The sequence below is a fragment of the Canis aureus genome, chromosome 29 (genome assembly GCF_053574225.1).
Source record: "Canis aureus isolate CA01 chromosome 29, VMU_Caureus_v.1.0, whole genome shotgun sequence".
Classification (NCBI taxonomy): domain Eukaryota; kingdom Metazoa; phylum Chordata; class Mammalia; order Carnivora; family Canidae; genus Canis; species Canis aureus.
Genome location: NC_135639.1, coordinates 37,360,736 through 37,379,931, shown reverse-complemented (window position 1 = coordinate 37,379,931; position 19,196 = coordinate 37,360,736). Strand labels below are relative to the sequence as shown.

General features: G+C 56.2%; 1 protein-coding gene across 5 annotated transcripts in view; it reads right to left on the bottom strand.

Moving 5' to 3' along the window:
• The window catches only part of RET (ret proto-oncogene), a 51,246-nt gene extending 35,208 nt beyond the window's left edge, over nt 1-16,038 (bottom strand). For 4 of the 5 annotated variants that reach the window (XM_077878465.1, XM_077878466.1, XM_077878471.1 and 1 more), the window contains exon 1: nt 14,663-14,773. In XM_077878465.1, the coding sequence (XP_077734591.1) occupies nt 14,663-14,741 (79 nt within the window). In that variant the 5' untranslated portion in view covers nt 14,742-14,773. Of the gene's footprint in view, nt 1-14,662; nt 14,774-15,924 lie in introns of those variants that run through there. The other variant, XM_077878469.1, reaches the window with a different exon arrangement.
• Nucleotides 16,039-19,196: the final 3,158 nt, after the last annotated feature.

The window sequence follows — 19,196 nt, the reverse complement described above, 5'->3', positions numbered from 1 at the left end:
GAAACTGGAATTCAGGACTCCTAAGAAAGAAAAGTACAGTAATGGTGTGCTCTTAGAACTGGGTGGGGTTAGTGCAGTGCCTACATCTGTGTGCAGGGCAGGCCTCTCCTGCAGAATCCACTGGCTGGACAGCCCTGGCTCCTGCCTTTGATGAGCACCAGATCGTGTAGATGACAGTTTTATTATAACCCAGCAGAATCTCCTTAACAGACGATTTCCTAATGCCATCATCTTCGCTAGGAATGGGAAACAGACCCCTCCAGGTTCTCCCCAGGGGCAGCCCCTCCCTTTACAGGCCAGCTGTCCCTGTGCGAGTCCCTTCAGACCCAGCCCCAGTGCTGAGCACTAGTACCCTCTCAGGATGTGGCCTGTCCACACCACGGCCCCTTCAATCACATTCACATTTTCTGTCTTTTTTTTTTAAAGATTTTATTTATTTATTTGAGAGAGTGTAAGAGAGCACAAGAGCAAGGTGAAGGGCAGAGGAAGAAGCAGGCTCCTTGCTGAGCAGGAAGCTCGATACGGGGCATGATCCCTGGGCTTTGGGATTGTGACCTGAGCGGAAGGTCAACCTTCCGTGGCTGTGGCTGAGCTCAACCACTTAAGCTAAGCCACCCAGGTGCCCCATGTTTCCTCTTTATTCTAGTGGAACGTTTGATACACATAAATGCATCATGCAGAACATTTACAGTGAAAGCAAATCCCACAGCAAACATCCATGAACCCACAGCCAACTTTACCGGACACTTAGCAACACTGCTGCCTCTCCTGGGTCCCCACCTTCCACCTCACCCTACTCATTTTGAACATGAACTTGGGGCTTGGGTTTCTCTTGCCTTTTCTTAAAAAAAAATTTTTTTTAAATCTACCTCATTCATGGAAGGTACTTTAGCTGTGTAGAGAATTCTGTAGGAAAGTTATTATCTCTCATTCCTTCAAAGGACTTTTTTTTTTTTTTTTTTTTTTTTTTTTTTTTGGCTTTTGTTGCTGCTTCTGAGAACTCTGTGCTCGTTCTACTTGCATGTTCTACTTGGTATTCTCTCTTCTCTCTGGCTGCTTCTAGGACCTGCTGCCTTTGGTGTTCTCTCCAGTGGTACTACAATAAGCCAGCCTGCCAGCCTCCTGTGCTTGTTTCCTCCCCCTTGTCAACCCTCTGGATGTCGGAAGCTCCTTGTTCTTTCTCCTGTTCTCTCCTGGTAAACGGCAGCCCGTCCCAGAGCATTCATGGTCCGTGTTCATGAGCCTCTGTGCTGATGACTGCCCCGTTCTCCAGCCCTGACTGCTTTCCCAGTGCTAGGTGTAAATCTCCATGGCTTTCTGCAGCCTCTCCTGTCTTAGTCCACTTAGAGGAGGACCCAGATTCCCCCTCCCACCCATCCCCACCTGCTCCTCCCATCTTCCCACCCCAGTCAGGACACTACCCACCTAACTCTCACCTGGAGCTCTCCCATCTCCCACCCCTCCCACCAGCCCACAGACTGCCCTCTGCCATCCCCAGTGCAAGCTGCCATGCTCCCACACCTCCCTCAAGTGGATGATGCCACACTGCTCAAGGGGCCTTCCTGAGCCCACTCTTAACCCAAGGCCACCTGTACAGAGTAACCAGGGTCAGTCGGATCATGTTACTCTCTGCTTGAAGCCCTGTATTAACTGCCCATAGCTTGTAGAATAAAACAGAGTTTCTTACCAGGGATGAGGCCCCAACTGTCCTCCCCCCAACTCACCTCCTCCCCACTCTCTCGAGCACCCGCCTTCTAGGTATATCAGCCAATTCACTATATATGAGCTGAAAGAACAGACAAATGAGTGAACCAGTGAAGGCAATAATGAAGGAGCAAACCAATAAATACATGGTTTCACAAAGGGAGAGGAATCTGGGGACTTTTGGGAAATGGTACAAATTTGGGAAGACGGAGAGGGTGTAGCTAAGATACCCTGGCTGGGTCTGATGGGCACTGGGAGCCACAGGTGCAGAGTCAGCAGCAGGATGAGCTGGAAGAGCCACCTGGATGCTCCTCCTATGCTCATAAGACTCATAAGGGGCATGTGGTGCCCTCTAGTGCACTAGCCATCTTGGTGGGGCCAGTGGTGGGTGCTGAGCAAACAGCCACCAGGCTGACAACAAAACCTCTGATGCCTGCTCAGGAAATGACTTACTGGTGACTGAGGAACACTGCCAACTGGAGATGGTGGACAGAATGTGTGTGCTCACTTACACACACACACGCATGTGGGCTCACTCTGCAATCTCTATGCTTTGTCTCAGTAGGAGGTTCTGCTTTTACAAAGGATTATAATGTACAGATCAAATTTGCAAATCAAATTTATAAATAACAGGTTTGGGAAGCATACAAGGGAATCCCAGTTTTTACAATTAATTGTGGTAAAATACACATAAAATTAATCATCTTAATTACTTAATTATTTTAATGTCCCAACAAGGACATCAGTCACCATTACAGCAGTGCAGCTTCAGTTCCAGTCTTCCACTCATTCCCAAAATGCTGCCAGCAGCATGCAGTGGGAAGCCTGTGCCACCATGGCCACAAGGTTGGGTGGCCATCCTGGTGTGGGCTGGGCACACAGCAAGGGCAAACTGGATAGGCCATCACACAAGGAGGAGCAGGTGGGCATCCCGGCACATACTGGGTGCCTGAGTTTCCCATGATGAGCTCTGGGGCTCTGTTCCCAAAGGTTCTCTCTGGCACAGACCCCAGGGCTCCTGCCTGCCTGGCCAGGGGCACACACAGCTCTCAAGGCCCACCACATCCCTCCCTCCTGCCTCAGTCCTCACTGTGTGGTTCATGGCAGGGAAGGGCAGGGAGCCCAATGTGGGGTGAACTATCTCCCCGGACACTTGTCCTGTTGGGCCCTGACTGTAAAAGGTGGCTGGTAGCCTGGGTGAGCAGCTGGATGGAGGAAGAGAGACCTGGAAGCCAGCCCTTGCCTCAGAGATGCCACTCTGCACACACAGGCACACCCCACTACCTTTGTGAAAAGCTCTTCCTTGCACACCTCGCCAGAGCTCTTGTCCTTGGCCAGGAACGTTACTCCCCCCATTCAACGACGGGAAAGAGAAGCTGAGGTTCATCTCTCACACTCGGGTGGAAGTGCAGTCAGGGCCCAGGTCTCCTGACACTGCTTGTATCGCCTACGTAGACCTCTGCCAAAAGTGGGGAAGGGGTCTGGGCATGGTTGAAGTTTGGGGGAATGAGGCCAATGACTGAGGTCTACAGCCTGGGTAGCATGGGAGCCAGTAGTCCAGATGCACTCTTTGCACACAGGCCCCTGCTTTCTGCTCTGAGGGGCCTGGGCCCCAGGCTGTATTCCGCATGCACCCGCAACCACTGCCCACACTTCCACACCAGTCCAGGCCAGCTGCAGTAGCCTCACTGAGATGATGGACGCTCCTGCCCAAATGTGATTTTCCAGCTGCTGCTGAGTTAATCACCAGCCTCACTGGCAGTTCCTTCCGGCTTCTATGCAAAGGAAACTGCCAATTAGGTTGCAATTAATTTCTTACCCGGGGCAAGGCCTGGATGGAAAAAGACTGGCCACCCAAGTGGCCTGCTGATGACTGTGTGTGGGTCACCAGGCCCGCTTGGCTCCTGGACTCTCCTGCCCTGAGGCCCCAGCTGACTCCGGGTGTGCTGGCCCTCGCCTGGGGGTGACTGGCCAGGACATCACCAGCTTTGACTCTGGTGCCTCTGCTTGGGGAACTGTCCCTCATGCTCCCAGAAGGGCACAGTGACTTAGATCTAAACAAATGTGTCACCCCACCTACCCTGAGTTCCTGAACAGAGATGGTCCTGCTCATTTTTGTCTTCCCCCCAGCACTCTTTGTGCAACATTAACTAGCAAGAATTCTACAGTACACTTTTGGCGAGAGACTCTGTTCTAAAGTACTTTCCGTGCATTGTTCCATTTAATTAACACAACTGCCAGAAGTAGGGATGATTATGATGCTTGTCTTGCAGAGGGGGAAACTGAGGCAGAGAGAGACTAAGTACCATGCCCAAGGCCATTCAGACGGTAAGCCAAGACTTAAGCTAAGGGTCCTGCCTTGGGTGGTATGCGTGGCCGCCAAGCCCTTCTGCTCAGTGACGGCTGTATGTGCGCACACACGTGCAGAGAAGCCAGGGCACTAGGACCTGGGACACCAACCCACCTGCTTCCAGACCAGCTAGAAAATGCCATCATAAATAACCATCCATACCTCCCTTAGCCTCTTCTAAAAAGCAGGTGCCCTAGAAGTTACCTGGTGTAAATATGTTAACATTTCAATGAAATGGGGTGAAGCTCAGGTAAGTGTGATGGTGAGTCTGCTCAGGTATTATCTCTCTGACAAGGACAGACACAGTAATGGTTGTGGCCTCAGAGGGGGCACTTGGCAGCTGCCCAACGATGCTAGGGGCCTGACATGTCCTGCTGGATACAGAATTGAGCCTCGAGGAATCCTTCCCTCCATCCCACTGGGTACTGTTTTCACCAAATACTTGAAAAGGTGGAATCAGCAAAGTCTAGTTTCTGCATATGCATGGTGACCCATGACTCCTATCTCCTGGGGGGTGGTCAGGGCAGCCCTTGGGAAGGTAGTACCTATACAGGCTGACTGGGACCAAAGCATCTGCACAAGCCAGCAATAGCGTGTTGGTCAGATCAGGGCCTACTGAGACTGCTATAACTCGATGGGAGCTGGAAGGCCACCCTATGGTCTGGATGTGCTTCCTTGTCAAGTCTGAGAGAACTAGAAAGGGCCCTCTCCAAGGAAGGCCCTTTTCTCAGGGATTCAAGGAACAGGCCTGGCCTCTTGCCCCCAATACACACTCCTTCCTACGTGAGGCAGGTTTGGGATGTCACAGTACTTCCACCGGGAGCTCCCCCTTACTCCCTCCCTGCAGCTTTGGACCTGCTCCTCCCTCCTCTCCCTATTCCCCACTATAAGCCAGGACAGGGGCAGTCAGAGTGAATAGCAGGTGAGACCCCACTCCCCCACCCCCACTGCCCCGACAGGGCCACCACAATCCCTGGAGCAGAAGCTGGGTTCTCTCTGGGGATGTGAGAGGCCTCAAAGAAGGCCCAAGAGTCTGCTCTGCTGGGAGGGTATAAGGAAGAGAGCTGGGGAAGCCTCTGAGAGGGGCAGGTTCCAACATAGCATGGACCTGGGGCCAGAGAAGTCGGCAGGTCCTAAGGGTCCACTGCCCACCTAGGGCTTTCCCCATCTATATGGTTTCCCTATCTATATAAGGACAAGGTTGCATCTGATGCTGAGGCTCCTTTTCATTGTGATTCCCATATGAGTCTATGTGATAGAATTTATAGAATGAACTTCCTGACCAGGGACAAGTGGCAGGATGGTGGGCATGATAGAAACTGGGGTGGGCTTTGACCTAGGTGGTCTCTGTGCAGGGGAAGGGGGCTGGGCCATGGGATAGAATAGGATTAGAATCACAATTGTCTTCCTAGACCACCAATGATAAGGCAAAAAGACATGAGCCTAGATCCAAGAGAGAGATTTTAGTGCAACACATGGAAGCAGAAAGACAAGGGCAGAGCTGGGCCCAAGCCCATACCCCTTCACTAGGCCTCTCTGTGTGTCCAGCTTGGCATGCAGCCTTTCCAGGTCCATTCCCAGCTGTGAACCAGGACAGGAACCTCTCCTTGGAAGCGTGGTTGGGACAGGCCAGGTACAGAGCACCTGCAGACAGAAGCAGTTCTCTGTTCTCCCTCCTCCATTCTTCCTCTCCCACTCTGAAGGTGCATCTGCCTGGAGCCCACTAAGCCTTCCAGTTACTCCTCAGCCAAGGCCTACCTCTGTGCCACTGCCAAACACTCCTGTAGCTTGTGGGTGCAAGGGGGAGCAAATGTCCCAGAACACACTGCTGTCCCAGGAAAATGGCTTCTAGAGACCAGCAGCATGATATCACACAGCTACAATTATGATAATCAACTTACACCGGATCTGTCTGGTTATTTTTAGAGTCAAGATTGAGGTGTAGCAAGACAGGGCAGCCCTGAGTTCCCCTGCTGAGTCCTGCCTTGTCAGGTGGGCTGGGTGGGTTGCTGATTCCCGGCACCCCTCCTTTCCCTGGTCTTTCACAGGGTGATCCCTGGGCTGGGGCATCTTACACACAAATTGTGATGCCATTGTTTCTGGGGCATTCGAGCTTAATGTGTCTCAGGGTCCAGGTCTTCTGAGAATGTCCTCAGGGTCCCAGTGGGGTTATGGTGACTCAGCAGCAACCTCCCTCCCCTGCCCCAAACATCAGGTGAACCCAGGTCCTCAAAAGGGATCTAGGGCTCTCAGTGACAGAAATGCTACTGACACAGTGAAATGCTAATGACACAAAAGGGCTTCTCAGGAATACCCGGTGGAGGTTTGATAAAGCAAGGTAAACCCAATAACCTAAAGAACCCTCACCCAATTAAAACACGGGCAAATGGCCTGAATAGTATTTCTTCAAAGAAGATGCAAATGGCCAATGAGCATGTGAAAGATGTTCAACATCACTAATCATTAGAAAAATGGAAATCAAAAGTACAATGAGATACACTGCACCCAGTATGCTGGCTATAATTAAAACAAAACAAAACAAAAATCCAGAAAATAGCAAGTGTTGTTGAGGATGTGACAAAAATCAGAACTCTGACACACTGCTGGTGAGAATGTAAGATGGTGCAGCTGCTGTGGAAAACAATTTGGCAATTCCTCAAAAAATAAAACAGAATCACCATATGGCCCAGCAGTTTCACTCTTAAGTACATACCTAAGAGAACTGAAACCAGGGACGCAAACAGATATCTGTACACGAATGTTCACAGCAGCATTATTCACCATGCTAAAAGGTGGAAACAACCCAAATATCCAACAGTAGGTGAATGGATAAATAAATGTGGTATTTACATCCAAGGGAATGTTACCCTTACAAGGAAATAAAATACTGATACATGCCACAGTGTATAAGTACTTTGAAAATATGATGCTAAGAGAAAGATGCCAGAGACACAAAGGTCCATTTACATGAAATATCCAAAGCAGAGAAGCCCATAGAGACAGGACACGGAGCAGTGGTTACCATGGGCTGGCAGGGGGCGGGGGCCTAGGGGGCAATGCCTAGTGGCTTCGGAGTTTCCTTTGTGGTGATGAAAATGTGGTGGAACTACATAGAAGTGACATCTAGACAACACTGTGAATATACTAATAAATGCCACTGAATTGTTCACTTACAATGGTTGATTTCATGTTATGTGAATCTTACCTCACCAAAAAAAGCAAACTGCAATCATCTGCCTCCCATCCCATCCTAGTCCCCGGGCCCAACACAGGCGCTGGCTGTGCTGACCAGTGGAGCTGACATGGAGGTGGTGGGGCTCAGGGGTGCGAGTCTAGAGAAGGGGGCCCCCAAGAGTGCATGCAGGAGCCCCAGGGTGTGCATTCCCACTCCCCAGGCTCTCCTTTGTACCCTGGGCCTCTCTTGAGGAGAGAAGGGCCATGTGATGGGACTCCAAGCCACAGAACATGGGCAGAGTGCCCCTCCCTGAGCACATGGCTGGCCTGGAGCAGCTAGAGGGGCACCGCACCGCAAGCAGGAGAGTCACTAAGACGGGGGGCGGGGGGGGTCTCTGTTACAAAGTACAATCTCACCTGCCCTCAAAGATTCGGGTGGGTGGGAAGCTGAGAAGCAAAGAATATTTCAATGGCTTCTCACTCAAGACCGTTCAAGGTTCTGTGGAGTCATGTCTGTGGTCCTGCTGGATGAATGTCCTGTGAAGACCACCCTGCGGATTGCCGACATGACAAAGCTCAAACCCTCCAGTGGCAAAGCACCCCCGCCCCCCCCCCCCCGTGCTAAGTGCACATTAACCCTGCTGCCAGCTACTCTAGGGCTAAGTGGCTGCTGGAACAGAGCCCTGCCCCCTGCCTCCACCCTCTCTCCTCCCCAGAAAGGACAGAGAGCAGTAGATGCCCCACAGCCAGTATCGGAGGGGCAGCATGGGGAGCAGGCAAGGAGAAAACCACCTGCACACACCCAGGACAAGCCCCAGGCCTGCCTTTCAGCATTTCACTGCTTCTGTCTTTGCTTGTTTCACTGGCAAGAGAAATTTAAAGAAAAAACTCACTAGACTCTCTAGATGCCTGCCATCACTCTGTACACCTCCAATTTAACTCCCCCCACACACCCCACCTTTGGGTCCCGGCACATAGAATGCACATTTTCCCCAGCATTGTCAAGGCCGTTAATTAAATTTTAGGAAGTTGCATTTTTTTTCTTTTCCCCTTTCTAGAAGAGTGAGAATCACTGGGATTTGCTGGTAAATAGACATCTATGGGGGGTGGGGGTGGCACCAAACCAGCTTTGATGGGCAGTATCTTGCTGGGGGCCTTCTGATTTATTTTAGCAGCAGAGCCCTTTCTCCAATCAGTGATCAGGTCTGGCCGGTTGCTCGGAGCAGGGCTCAGAACTTCAACTCCCTGCATCCTCCCGCTGCGCCATCCTGCCTTCTTAGCACTGCTTAGAGCCCTGGACCCTGAGGAACCCATCAGCATCCCTGTCACAGAGGAGCAAAGGTCCAAGATGGCAATGAGGTACAACTGCCAGTGCCTGAACCTGGGAGGGGGACTGGGGCCCCAGGACCTGCGCCTCCAGGGGCACAGGCATCTTCCCTGAGCTAGGCCTGGAACTGGGCCCTGCCTGTCACAGAACCCCAGCCTTGGCCACTCTGGGCTTCGATATTGTTATGGACAACCAGAACCAGCCAGCCCACAGGTGCACAGGTGACTTTTCTGTGGTGGTACCCAGGCTGCTGTACTCTGTGGAGCCACTCACAAGGCAAAAGCAAACAGAGGTGTTTGCTCAGGACTGGCCACCTGCTCTCCTTGGGGGCCCAGGTGGTACCTGAACTGCCAATCTCAAGGTCCTGTTGGCGTCATCTACCCCATGACTGTGTTTTCTAGGCGGATCAGCTCCCGGGGCAGGGGGCTGAGGGAACAACACTACATTGCTGCCTCCTCTTTTCCCACCTGATCCTTGCCCAGAGTCTCGGAGAAGATGGTGCAGGAGCCCACTGGCTTCACAGCTCCAGCCTCTGGGACAAAGGGAGGTCCCAGAGGCTCCTACAACCACACAGCTTTGAAGCCTGAGATGGACGGAAGCCCAGGTTTGCTCCCAGAGTTTAGGAAAGGTGGACAATAGAAAGACGGATGGGGAGGGAGGACAAGAAGGCCCAGTCTACATGGGCTCCCAAGTGTCTTGGACCTTCGGCTCAAAGAAAAAACCTGCTAAGGTCTTCCGAGGTGAGGTAGAGAGCCCTGCCTCCAAAGTCACAGCCTCCCTTAAACCCCCAACACCAGGCCTGAACTGCCACTCTGGGGTGGTGAAGGGAAAGCCAGGTGGGCTCTAGGAGGCCTCCTGGGCATTCCCACCTCTTCAAGCCTCCCAGGATCACCCTCCCCAGGCCAGCAGAGGGCCACTTTCTGCACCTCCTCAGGCGGTCATCCAGTCCCCCTGCATGGAAGGGAGATGGGCAGGGGGACTGGATGACCCCTGCTGTCATTACCACATTGCAGTCCACAATCAGGATAGTCACCTGCCTGCCTGGCTGCCCACGGCCCTTTCCTACCCTGCCCCTTAGCCTGCTTCCTGCTGAGCACCTCCTCTGAAATCACACACATGTATTCGAGAGAAGTGATGGCTTAGTGCTTCCTTTACTGCCTACCCCCCCCCCCCTGCCAACAGTGACAGCTCTGAGGTCAAAGGCCCTTATGTTGTCTCCCCGAAGGCATCCCCTGCCCTGGAGAAGCTCTCTAGGCAGCAGATGGTCCCTCTGGGAGTGTTTGTGGATCACTATTACTGTTATTGTTATTATTAAATCACTCATTCAGAGAAACAATTGCAGAAATGAGGAGAAGGAGGACACGGGGAGGGGGAGAAGGACATGGGGAATAGGAAAGCACAGGCAGGAGGAGGAAGAGGACACAGGGAGGAGGAGGACATAGAGAGGAGGGCATGGAGAGGAGGGTATGAGGAGGAGGACACTGGGAAGAAGAGGGCATGGGGAACAGGAAAACACAGGCAGGAGGAGGAGAACACGGAGAGGAGGACGTGGGGAGGAAGAAGAGGACATGGGAGGAGGAGAAAGACATGAGGAGGAGGCAGACATAGGAAGGGGAGGACATGGGGAGAAGGAAGAGGACATGGGGACCTGAGCTGAGTGCTGCCAAGGTTAGGCGCCCCTGCATTACCCTCACATCAGGAGGTGTCCTCCCCTATGCCCGCAGGAAGAGGGAGGGGATTCCACAGTAGAAATGCAGCCACTTCCACAGGATGGAAGGAAGCAGTACTAGGGGGCCGGGGGTGCCTCTCTAACTCTGCTTTCTTTCCGGGGTGCCTGATTGGGCGCATTCTTCTCCCAGTCTGTCCCGGAGCCCTGGGGAGGAGGTCTGTGTCCTGGATAAGGAGACACAGCTGCACCCATGCCCCGTGAAGCTCAGCACCCCACTGCATAGTAGCTTCTGTCACGTGCTGGGTCCCCAGGCAAAGGGTACACCCTCACAGAGATCTCCTCCTGCCACACAAGAGTACACATGTCCCTCTCCTGGGGCTGGCTATGCCAGGGCCATTCCTGGGGGCTGTCTCTAAACCCGTAAGACTCCCAAACATCAGCTAAAGCAGTGGTCTGACCTAAGAAATCAGCCATGACCCTGAAGAGCTCCTGTTTCAAGCACAGCGCCACACTTCATTCCCATCGCTGTGCCAGACTGGTGGAGCCCTGAGCAGGTGGGTGAGCCGGCTCAGGGCTACCTTCCCTTCCCAGGATCCCTCTCAGCCCCATCCCTGGGCCCCACCACCACTGGCCCAGAGAGAAGGCACTGCTGAAAGCCAGAGGCCTGGGGTGGGGAATCACTAAGTCTTCTCCCCCAGCTGTATGTAGGGCACAGTTTCCTCACCTGTGAAATGGGAAACCAAGGCCATGTCCCTCAGGGTTCCAGGAGGTTACAGGGAGCTAGCAGACATGCAGTGCTCAGCTGAGCACCAGCAGGCTGTGAGCTCCCTTGGGGTGGCTGCTGCTGACATCAGCCTTATCCTGTTAAGACCAGAGGACAGAGGAGTCCTCTCTCAGGTCACAGAGAGGGGTAAGGCCTCAGGGGGCTGTGGCAGCTTCCGGGCCCTCCGGTCACCTTGGCACCCTCAGGCTCCATTTTAACAGTTACCATCATTTTTAATTAGTTTTCTCTTCCCCTGGCTAAAAGGCCATTAGCTCCCCATTAGGTGAATGCATCCCATTTTCTTCACACCACCAAGGAAACAGTGATTTACTTAGCCATCCCTAAAGCAATTCTGCAGAATAAAGGCAATTTAGCAATGGGCTCAATAAACTTCCCCATTTGTTCTCCATTTGCAGGCCCTGCCCTTACTTAGGAGCCCACCGTGTCCCTGGTTAGGCTAGGAGATGTTGGGGGCCCAGGGCAGCAGCATGGGATGCCAGCAGCCCCCAGAAGTCAGAGTGGCTTCGTAGGGACACAGGCTAGGATGGAGGAGAAAGAGGGAAGAGCCCAGGTGAGCTGGTAAAGCGGGACTTGTCTTCTACTGGTCCCTGGCCAAGGAGAGAGAGGGGCCAAAAGAAAGTGAGAAGTAGGTGGCAGCCTTCCCAGCAGGGGCTGCTCTGACATCTGCTGGTTCAGGCATGAGTGGCCCACCCAGGCCACACTGCAGAGGGCTGGGCCTGGCATCCTGGAGAGGGAGCGTGCCAAGCCATGGCAAGTCTTCCCTTCTTTGCTGCCAGGGAGTGAAAGTCCTAGAGGCCTGTAGGGAGAGAGAGCAGGTCCTTCCTTGAAACCATAGGTGCTGAGCAAAAGGGAACCCAAGAAGCCAGGCCAGGAAGATGAGAGATGTGAAGCCTGCTGGGAAAATGCAGGAGTCAGGGAAATGGTGCTGGGTGAGGTGTCAGCCTGGGAGAGCCCCAGAGCTCGGACTCAAACTGCTCATCCACATCCCAAGGGCGGCTGTTTCTGTGTCAGCAGCAAAATGCCAGAAACTCTTCTAGGAACAGGTCTTAGATGGAGGTTCCCCAGCTCTGGTTCTAGGATTGCTGGGGCTGATGGGCTCTGTCCTTGAGTGTATGAGGGGGTGAAGAGCAGGGGTCCCTATGTATATATGTGGGAACCCAATATGTGTACATGGCAGGAAAAGGGGCTGGGTTCCCTGGGTGAAGGTGGAGTATGAGGGTGATCAGGCCTCACTCACTGTGGGAGTGTGTGTGTGTCTACAGGCAGCACGATCACAGATCCTTGAGCAAGAGCAGGAGTGTGTCTTGTGTGTGTGAGAGAGACAGAGACAGGGAGAGATACAGAGACCCTGTGTGTGTATGTGAGAGAGAAACCTTGCGTGTGTGTGTGTGTGTGTGTGTGTGAGTGAAAGAGAGAGACCCTGTGTGTGTACGAGAGAGACCCTGAGAGAGAGAGAAACCCTGTGTGTACATGTGTATGCACATGTGCACACAAACCCACCCACACGTGGACAGCATGATGTAGGAGAGGAGTCTGTGTCGGTACCTCTTCCTAAAGGCACATGTGCTCACGCACTATGCCAGCGTGCACACACACAGAGGGAACAAGCTGCGGGTATCTGTTCACGTCCCGTGGCCTTGCCGTGAGTTCTCCTGTTCCCACCTTTCTGGCTGGCTCTGAAGCAGCGGGGCCCCTTCTTCTAGGCCCCTGCCTCTTCATCTGGGTTGCCTCCCTACACCCCTCCTGTCAGTGCCCCAGCACAGAAGAGAGCTTCCCGCCTCGGGGAATTGTCAGCCAAAGGGGAAGGTCTCCCCTAGAGACTCAGAGCATCTCTTGGCTGAAAGGCGGGGCCACTGGGATGCTGTGTCCACAAGAGGGCGCCCGAGGCCACGCGGCTCTCAGCCTGGGTGGGTCCTGGAGCAGCAGCACGGCCCCGGGGGGCGGTCTGGTTCAGCTCAGTGAGAGCCAGCCTCATCAGCTCCACGGTGGCTTCAGGGGAAGGGTGCCCATATTCCTCTCCAAGGGCCCCAGCTGTCTCCTCCTGGGTGCTGCAGGGCCACTTCTCCACTCTCAGCATCGGCCAACGGGGGTTTCTTGGTGATTCCAAGGGAAGGGTGGGCAGGGTGGGACGCTTCTGTTCCCTGGATCAGAGAGCCTGTCTTCGGCCACCAAATTCTGTGGGCCAGGGGTGTGAGAAAGCCACCTGTGTTCCTGCCAAGTGCCACAGGCAGACCCTGGCAGCCTGGGCCCCACAGTCTAGCCCTTAAAGCCTCCCGGCACCCCAGCTCAGCTCATGGCTGTGGAAGAGCACAGGGAAATCCTCTGCAGGGTGCAGAAGCTGGCACAGGTCGCCTAGCCAGCTCTGGCTTCCGGCTCACACCTGACCACACACCTACAACTACAAAGTTACAACTGAGAGTTACAAGAGACCTTTAGAACCTTCTATTTGTGTTTACTTCTGCTCTGACTGCAGCCTCCTAGGGGTCTTCCCCCAGCAGCCCAGTGACCCCAGACTTTTAACACAGGAAACAGACCCTCTCCCCCTCTTTCCTTCTCAAGGCAAGGGAACGGCTTCTCCCCTGTCCTCCCCACGATGGGCTGGGAACACAGATTCCGGCTTCAGGATCTGCCAGGGAATCTCAGGATCCAGTTACACAAACGAAGCCTTGAGGCAGGTCTGTGAACCCAGAGTCTGCCAGAGCAGGGGCAAGAGGCAGGGGACCACCACTTCCCCTGTCCCTGAGGGCCACAGGGAGAGAAAGGCCTTTGTAAGCAGCGGGGGAGGGCGGCCTTCCCTGTTCGTACATCAGCCCCGAAGGAGGAGATCCAGTCAAGGCTGGCTCGAGGGAACCTAAATGCATGGCCAAGGGGCTTAAGGGGCTTAGAGACTCTGCTGCCGCAAGCTTCATGCCGCCCGAGCGCGGGCTGGCGCGGGGAGCAGCCTTCGCCAGGCCACATCCCAGCCTCCGGCGCCGAGCCGGCCGCTGGCAGCGCAGGGTCCCGCCCCGCTCCAGGGTGGCCCAAAGCGCTCGGCACAGGTCGGCCCAGAGCCGACTCCCGGCCCCGACGGCCGCCCTCCGTGGCCCTGGCGCGCGACTGTAGAGCTGCCTGTTGGCCTCGGGCCACGCGGGCTGCGCTGGGCCGCTCGGAGCGGGCCCTCGAGGGCAGCCTCCCAGCAGCCTCGGGCTCTGGGAGCTCTTGGGTTTTTGAAGACCAGGGCGGCAAAGACGCACCCGGGGCAGAGCGACCTCCTCTGCAAGAGCGGGTCCCCCCGCACCCCGCGGAGGCAGCGCGGCCGAGCCGGAGCAGGCGCCGAGGTGCGGCGGGGTCGACGCCAGGACGGAACGACGTGCAGGGACCGAGCTGGCCGCGCCGAGTCGCGGGCTTTCGCGGCTCCTACGCGGCTCCGCACCTGGGGGCGGCCCCGGCGTCCGTCCGCTGGGCTCCCCGGCGCGGCTGCGGCTGCGGCTGCGGCTCACGCCCTGGGCACGGAGCCCGGCCCGTTGCGGCGGGGCCTCGGGCGCCGGGACCGCCCCCCGTCGCCCCGCGCTCAGCCCCGGCCGGTGCCCGCCGCCCGGAGGAAGCGTCTCCCAGCGCGCCCGCCGCCGCCCGCCGCCGCCGCCAAGTTCGCCCCCGGCCGCCCGCAGGACTCACCTTGGCCGAGCAGCGGCAGCAGCAGCAGCAGCCGCAGCCCCGCGGCGCGGGCGGTCGCCGTCGCCGTCGCCGTCGCCATGGCCCGTGCGCGCCGGGGCCGCGGCGGGAGGGCTCGGTGCTGGGCCGGGTCTCGGCGGCGGGCGGGCGCTCAGCCTGGCCGCCCCATGCCTGCCCGGGGCGCGGCGGACACCGGGGCGCGGAGCGTCGGGGCGCGGACCCCGCTGCTCGCCGCCGCTGAGCGCCTGCCTCGGGGTCGGGGCGCGGGACTGAGGCGCGGAGGGCGCGGGCTGCGCCGGAGCGGCGGGCAGGGGCGGGGCGGGGCGGGGCGGGGAGGGGAGGGGCGGGGCGGGGCGGGGGGGCCTGGGGGCGGGGCCGGGTGCGGGGTGCGGGCGGGGTGCGGGCGGGGTGCGGGCCGGGCGGGGCCGGGGTGCGGGTGGTGGGGGAGGGGGCGGCCGGTGCGGGTCCCGCGCGGCGCAGAGAGAAGGCGGGCGCGGGGCGCGGGGCGCGGGGCGCGGGGCGCGGGGCGCGGGGCGCGGGGCGCGGGGCGCGGGGCGCGGGGCGCGGGGCGCGGGGCGCGGGGCGCGGGCGGAGCGACGTGCGGGGAGCCGGCCTCCCGCCCCTTCCCCGGCCGCGTCCTCAGCGTGCGCGCGGGCTCGCGGTTGCTGCGCGCGGTGCTCGCCGGCCGCCGGGTGAGGGCAGGGGACCGCGCGCGGCGGCGGGTCGGTCGGGGCCGGCCGCCACCCCGCCCTCAGGCCCCGCGGAGCGCATCCTCCGCCATTTCTCGGAGGGGGACGGGCCGCGGTGGGAGGAGGGGGAGAGCCCGGGCCGGGGAAGGGGAGCCTGAGCGCTTTCTGCGCGCGCCTGGAGCGAGCCGGGCGCGTGGCTGACGGGGTCCCCTTGGCCCGGGGCTACTTTGGGATCCGCCTCTCTGCTCAGGACAGCTCAGACCAATGGGAGCCGCAAACTGGCTCAGGCCTTCAGAGAGGCCTGGCACTGGCCGCCTATTGGGGTGCCTGGAGGGTGACAGTCCTCCTTTCGCAAACAGAAGAACTCTTAGGGTGTGGACTAGACTGGGTAGGAGAGCAACTAGCTGGAACCCAAAATAACTTCGTTTTTGCCCAAGTAAATGATGCCCATAAACGCACCCAGTCCTATATAAAGGGGGAGACTGAGACTCTGGGTCCCTAACATGCGGGGTCCTGGGGTAAGGTTGGAGTTGGAGTCTAAGTTTCTAGAAAAGTCCATCGTTCTCCCACTCCTACCTGTCTTCTGAGGTCTGGCCTCCACCTAGGTGAAGAGGAATAGAAGCCCATGGGGCCTTGGGGTGGGAGGGGCGAAGGTGGGAGGCCTGGAGTTCCCCTTCTTCAGCATCTCTTCGTCCTGCTGTGCAGAGAGCCCCGCCCTCTTCAGGGCTGAGCAAGAGATGAGCGCATCACTCTGCAGATATGAAGTCAAAGTGAAGTCACCCTGGCAGGCAGGAGGAGCTGCCCGAGGCTTCTGCCAGCAGAGATGTCCAGAGCAGGCCTGCTGGCTGGAGGCCAGGGCGCTGTGCTGCCAGCTCAGGAGAGCCACCCTGCGGCCACCAGACCTTGGGTTGCTTGCCAGATACCACCAGAGCCCCAGGGCCTTGGATTTTTGGGTCTGGAGTTTGCCATGGGAGGGCTCTTGGGTGCAGGCAAGCCTTACTCCTGGTGCTAATAAGGACTACCAAGGCTGTGTTACTCAGGCCTGCCCAGGGAAGGGACTTGAGTAGGAAGGAAGGGGCTGAGGGGACTTCATTACAAATCTCTCATGGCAAGAGAATGCAGAAGAATAGGGGTGGCCTGGCCCATTCTTCCAACCAGCCTCATCCCCACACCTCTCAGGGACCACTGTGGCCAGGCAGTGGCTGACACTGGACAGGCTAGATGTCTGGTTATGCCCTATGTGACCACGTAAAAGCTGAGGCCGTGGTCCTGCTCGACCTCCTCAGGCCTTTCCACACTCTCTCCACCACCACCTTTGAGGGTTTTGAGGGGAAACCTGACACTATGGTGGGGGCATTGCCCTCTTCTTAGAAAAAGGTCTGGGAGGCTTCACATGTATTTCCCTGTAGACATGTGCATGGGCATACATGTATACATATGTATATATGCCTGTATTCACATACATGGACATTCCTACCCTCTCCCACTACATGCCTGGGGACCTAACCGGAGTGGCATCCAGTAGAGGGCAGAGGTGAAGACTTAGCCTTGCTGGCCTGAGAACTACAAGAAGGGGGGTGACTCAGTCCTTTTGGGGCCTGGGCATTGGCTCAGGATCCCTAACATCAGAGCAGCAGAAAGGAGCTTCATCACTCAGCAGAGAGGAAATAGATGTGGCCTCCCTGAGGTCCCAGAAGGGGAGGTCAGAGGACAAGCTGGGGTAGAATCCAAAGGTGCCAGACTGTGATCCCGAGGGAGTTCTCCTCCTCACTTCTCTGTCCCAGGGGGCCCTGGGACATTTGCCTGGGAGAGTCTGTAGGAGGTTCATAGTCCATGTCTTGGCTTCTCCTAGTCATCTCTCTTTCAGCCTCAGTTTCCCCAGCTCTAAGCATCTCTCTCTCTCAGAAGGAAGAGTAAGGATAAAAAGAGGGAGTACATGTGAGAGTGAAGCTCAGTGCCAAGCACCCAGTAAGTGCTCAATAAATCGTAGCCATCATCTTGCCCAGGTTTAGGAGTTGGCTCTTGGCATCTTTGCTCCGACAGACCACAGTGTTGGGGGGTGGGGTGGGCTCCCATGGGCACTGAGAGGCTGTCTGGGATCTGGGGAGGAGTGCATTACAGTGTTGTTGGTGCTCTCCACCGATGCCCACAGATCTCCTTGGAATATCACCAGGGCAACTTTTATCAATACATAGATCCCTGGGCCCCACCTCCACAAAAAAAAAAAAAAAAAAAGAAATCCCCATTAAAAAAAGTTCCCCAAGAGATTCAGATATGAGATTTTGCTTTGAAGTGAGTCAGACCTGAGTTTCTGTTTTGCCACTTATAGTCGTGTGACATTGCACAAATCACTTTACCTCTCTGAGCCACAGTTTTGTCATGTGTAAAATTGGGGGCTGAAATAGTGTCCCCCCCCAACCCTGCAGCTGTGAGGAGTGAATAGTGTTTGCAAGGCCCTGCCCCTAGTGCAGAATCAGGCACTCAGTGGGCAGACAGCTCCAATGTTATCCCAGCAGCAGTCTTTGCTTCTGAGTAGGTGAGACCTACTTGGAGCCCCTTGAGTCTGGCCCCAAAACACAACACAGGGAAGGGAGGGTGGAGGTCAAGCCCAGCATAGTGACAGATCCCAGCCAGCATGCTGCACTTGCCCAAGTGGGGAGGAGCTGCTGCTGGAGCTGGAAGGCAGGACAGGGTGCTCTGTGACCATGACCCAGGTGGCTATGGGGACTCAGTGAGGTTCAAGGGAGCTGAGAAGGCCAGCTGTTAGGAGTGGAGGCTGAGTGAAGGGAGAAGAAACCCTGGTCCAGGGGAGGCCCTTGTGGGGAAGGGGAAACAAAGACAGGAGCATAGCCCAGTCCTGAGGGCACTGGAAGACTAGGCAGCGGTTCCTGGAACTACTGACAGAGGCCTCTCAGGTCCTGCCTGGGGGCCAGGTGTGGTCAGAGTTAGTGTGGGAGGGGGTCTCAGTCCCTCCTGCAGGTGCACATTGCAGTGGCTGGAGGCATAGACCCAGACTGACTGTGCTTGTTGTTAGTTAACTACTCAATGCCTCAGTTTCCCTTTGTAAGTGAGGGTAATAATAGTACCTACCACTACACTTTGCAACCCCAGTGAGATGTCCAGATGGAGGCAGGTCTGTCATTCCATGGTTTGCCCTTCTCTAGGCACAGCTACAAAAAGAGCCAATGCCCACCAGCTGGCACTGAGGGGCCCCACAATAGGGCTCTCCACTCAGCCACCCTGATGTCAAACATGCTATCTCCACCACACTTTCACAACACACCAGGATCGGGCTCGCAGGATATGGCACCGAGACCCTCTTCGCCTTATTCTGGGCAGACCATCCGCCTGCCTTGCCACCCATAGCTGGCATTTGCAGCCAGGGCCTCAACCTGGCTGGCGAGAGGAGCCTCCCTGGGGCCTGACAAGTTGCAGGTGCCTGAGGGCTGAGCCCAGAGCTCCAAGGCAGGAGCAACTGGGTCCCACATATCTGTATGCAGATAACAGATACAGAGCCCCGTGTGGAGCTCACCTCCACCCCGAGGGCCTGACCTCAACTCTGTGCCCCAACTTACCCTTCCATGGGCCGCCTCAACAGATTTGTTTTTCTTCTCTGAATTTCCTCCCCTGACTTCCTTTCTTGGTTTTCCTCTTTTCCTTCTCCGCCCTCTCCCACCCCATTCTCTCAAAGGAATCTCTTTTCTCCATTCCTTTCAACCGGCACAAGAACTGGGTTCGCTGCGGTTAGGAGCAGAGCCTCAGTTTCTTCACTTGTTACATGAAAATAATAATATGGTACCTGCCTTGCAGGTTGTGAAGCTAAACCCAAATGAAGCATGACAGGATCA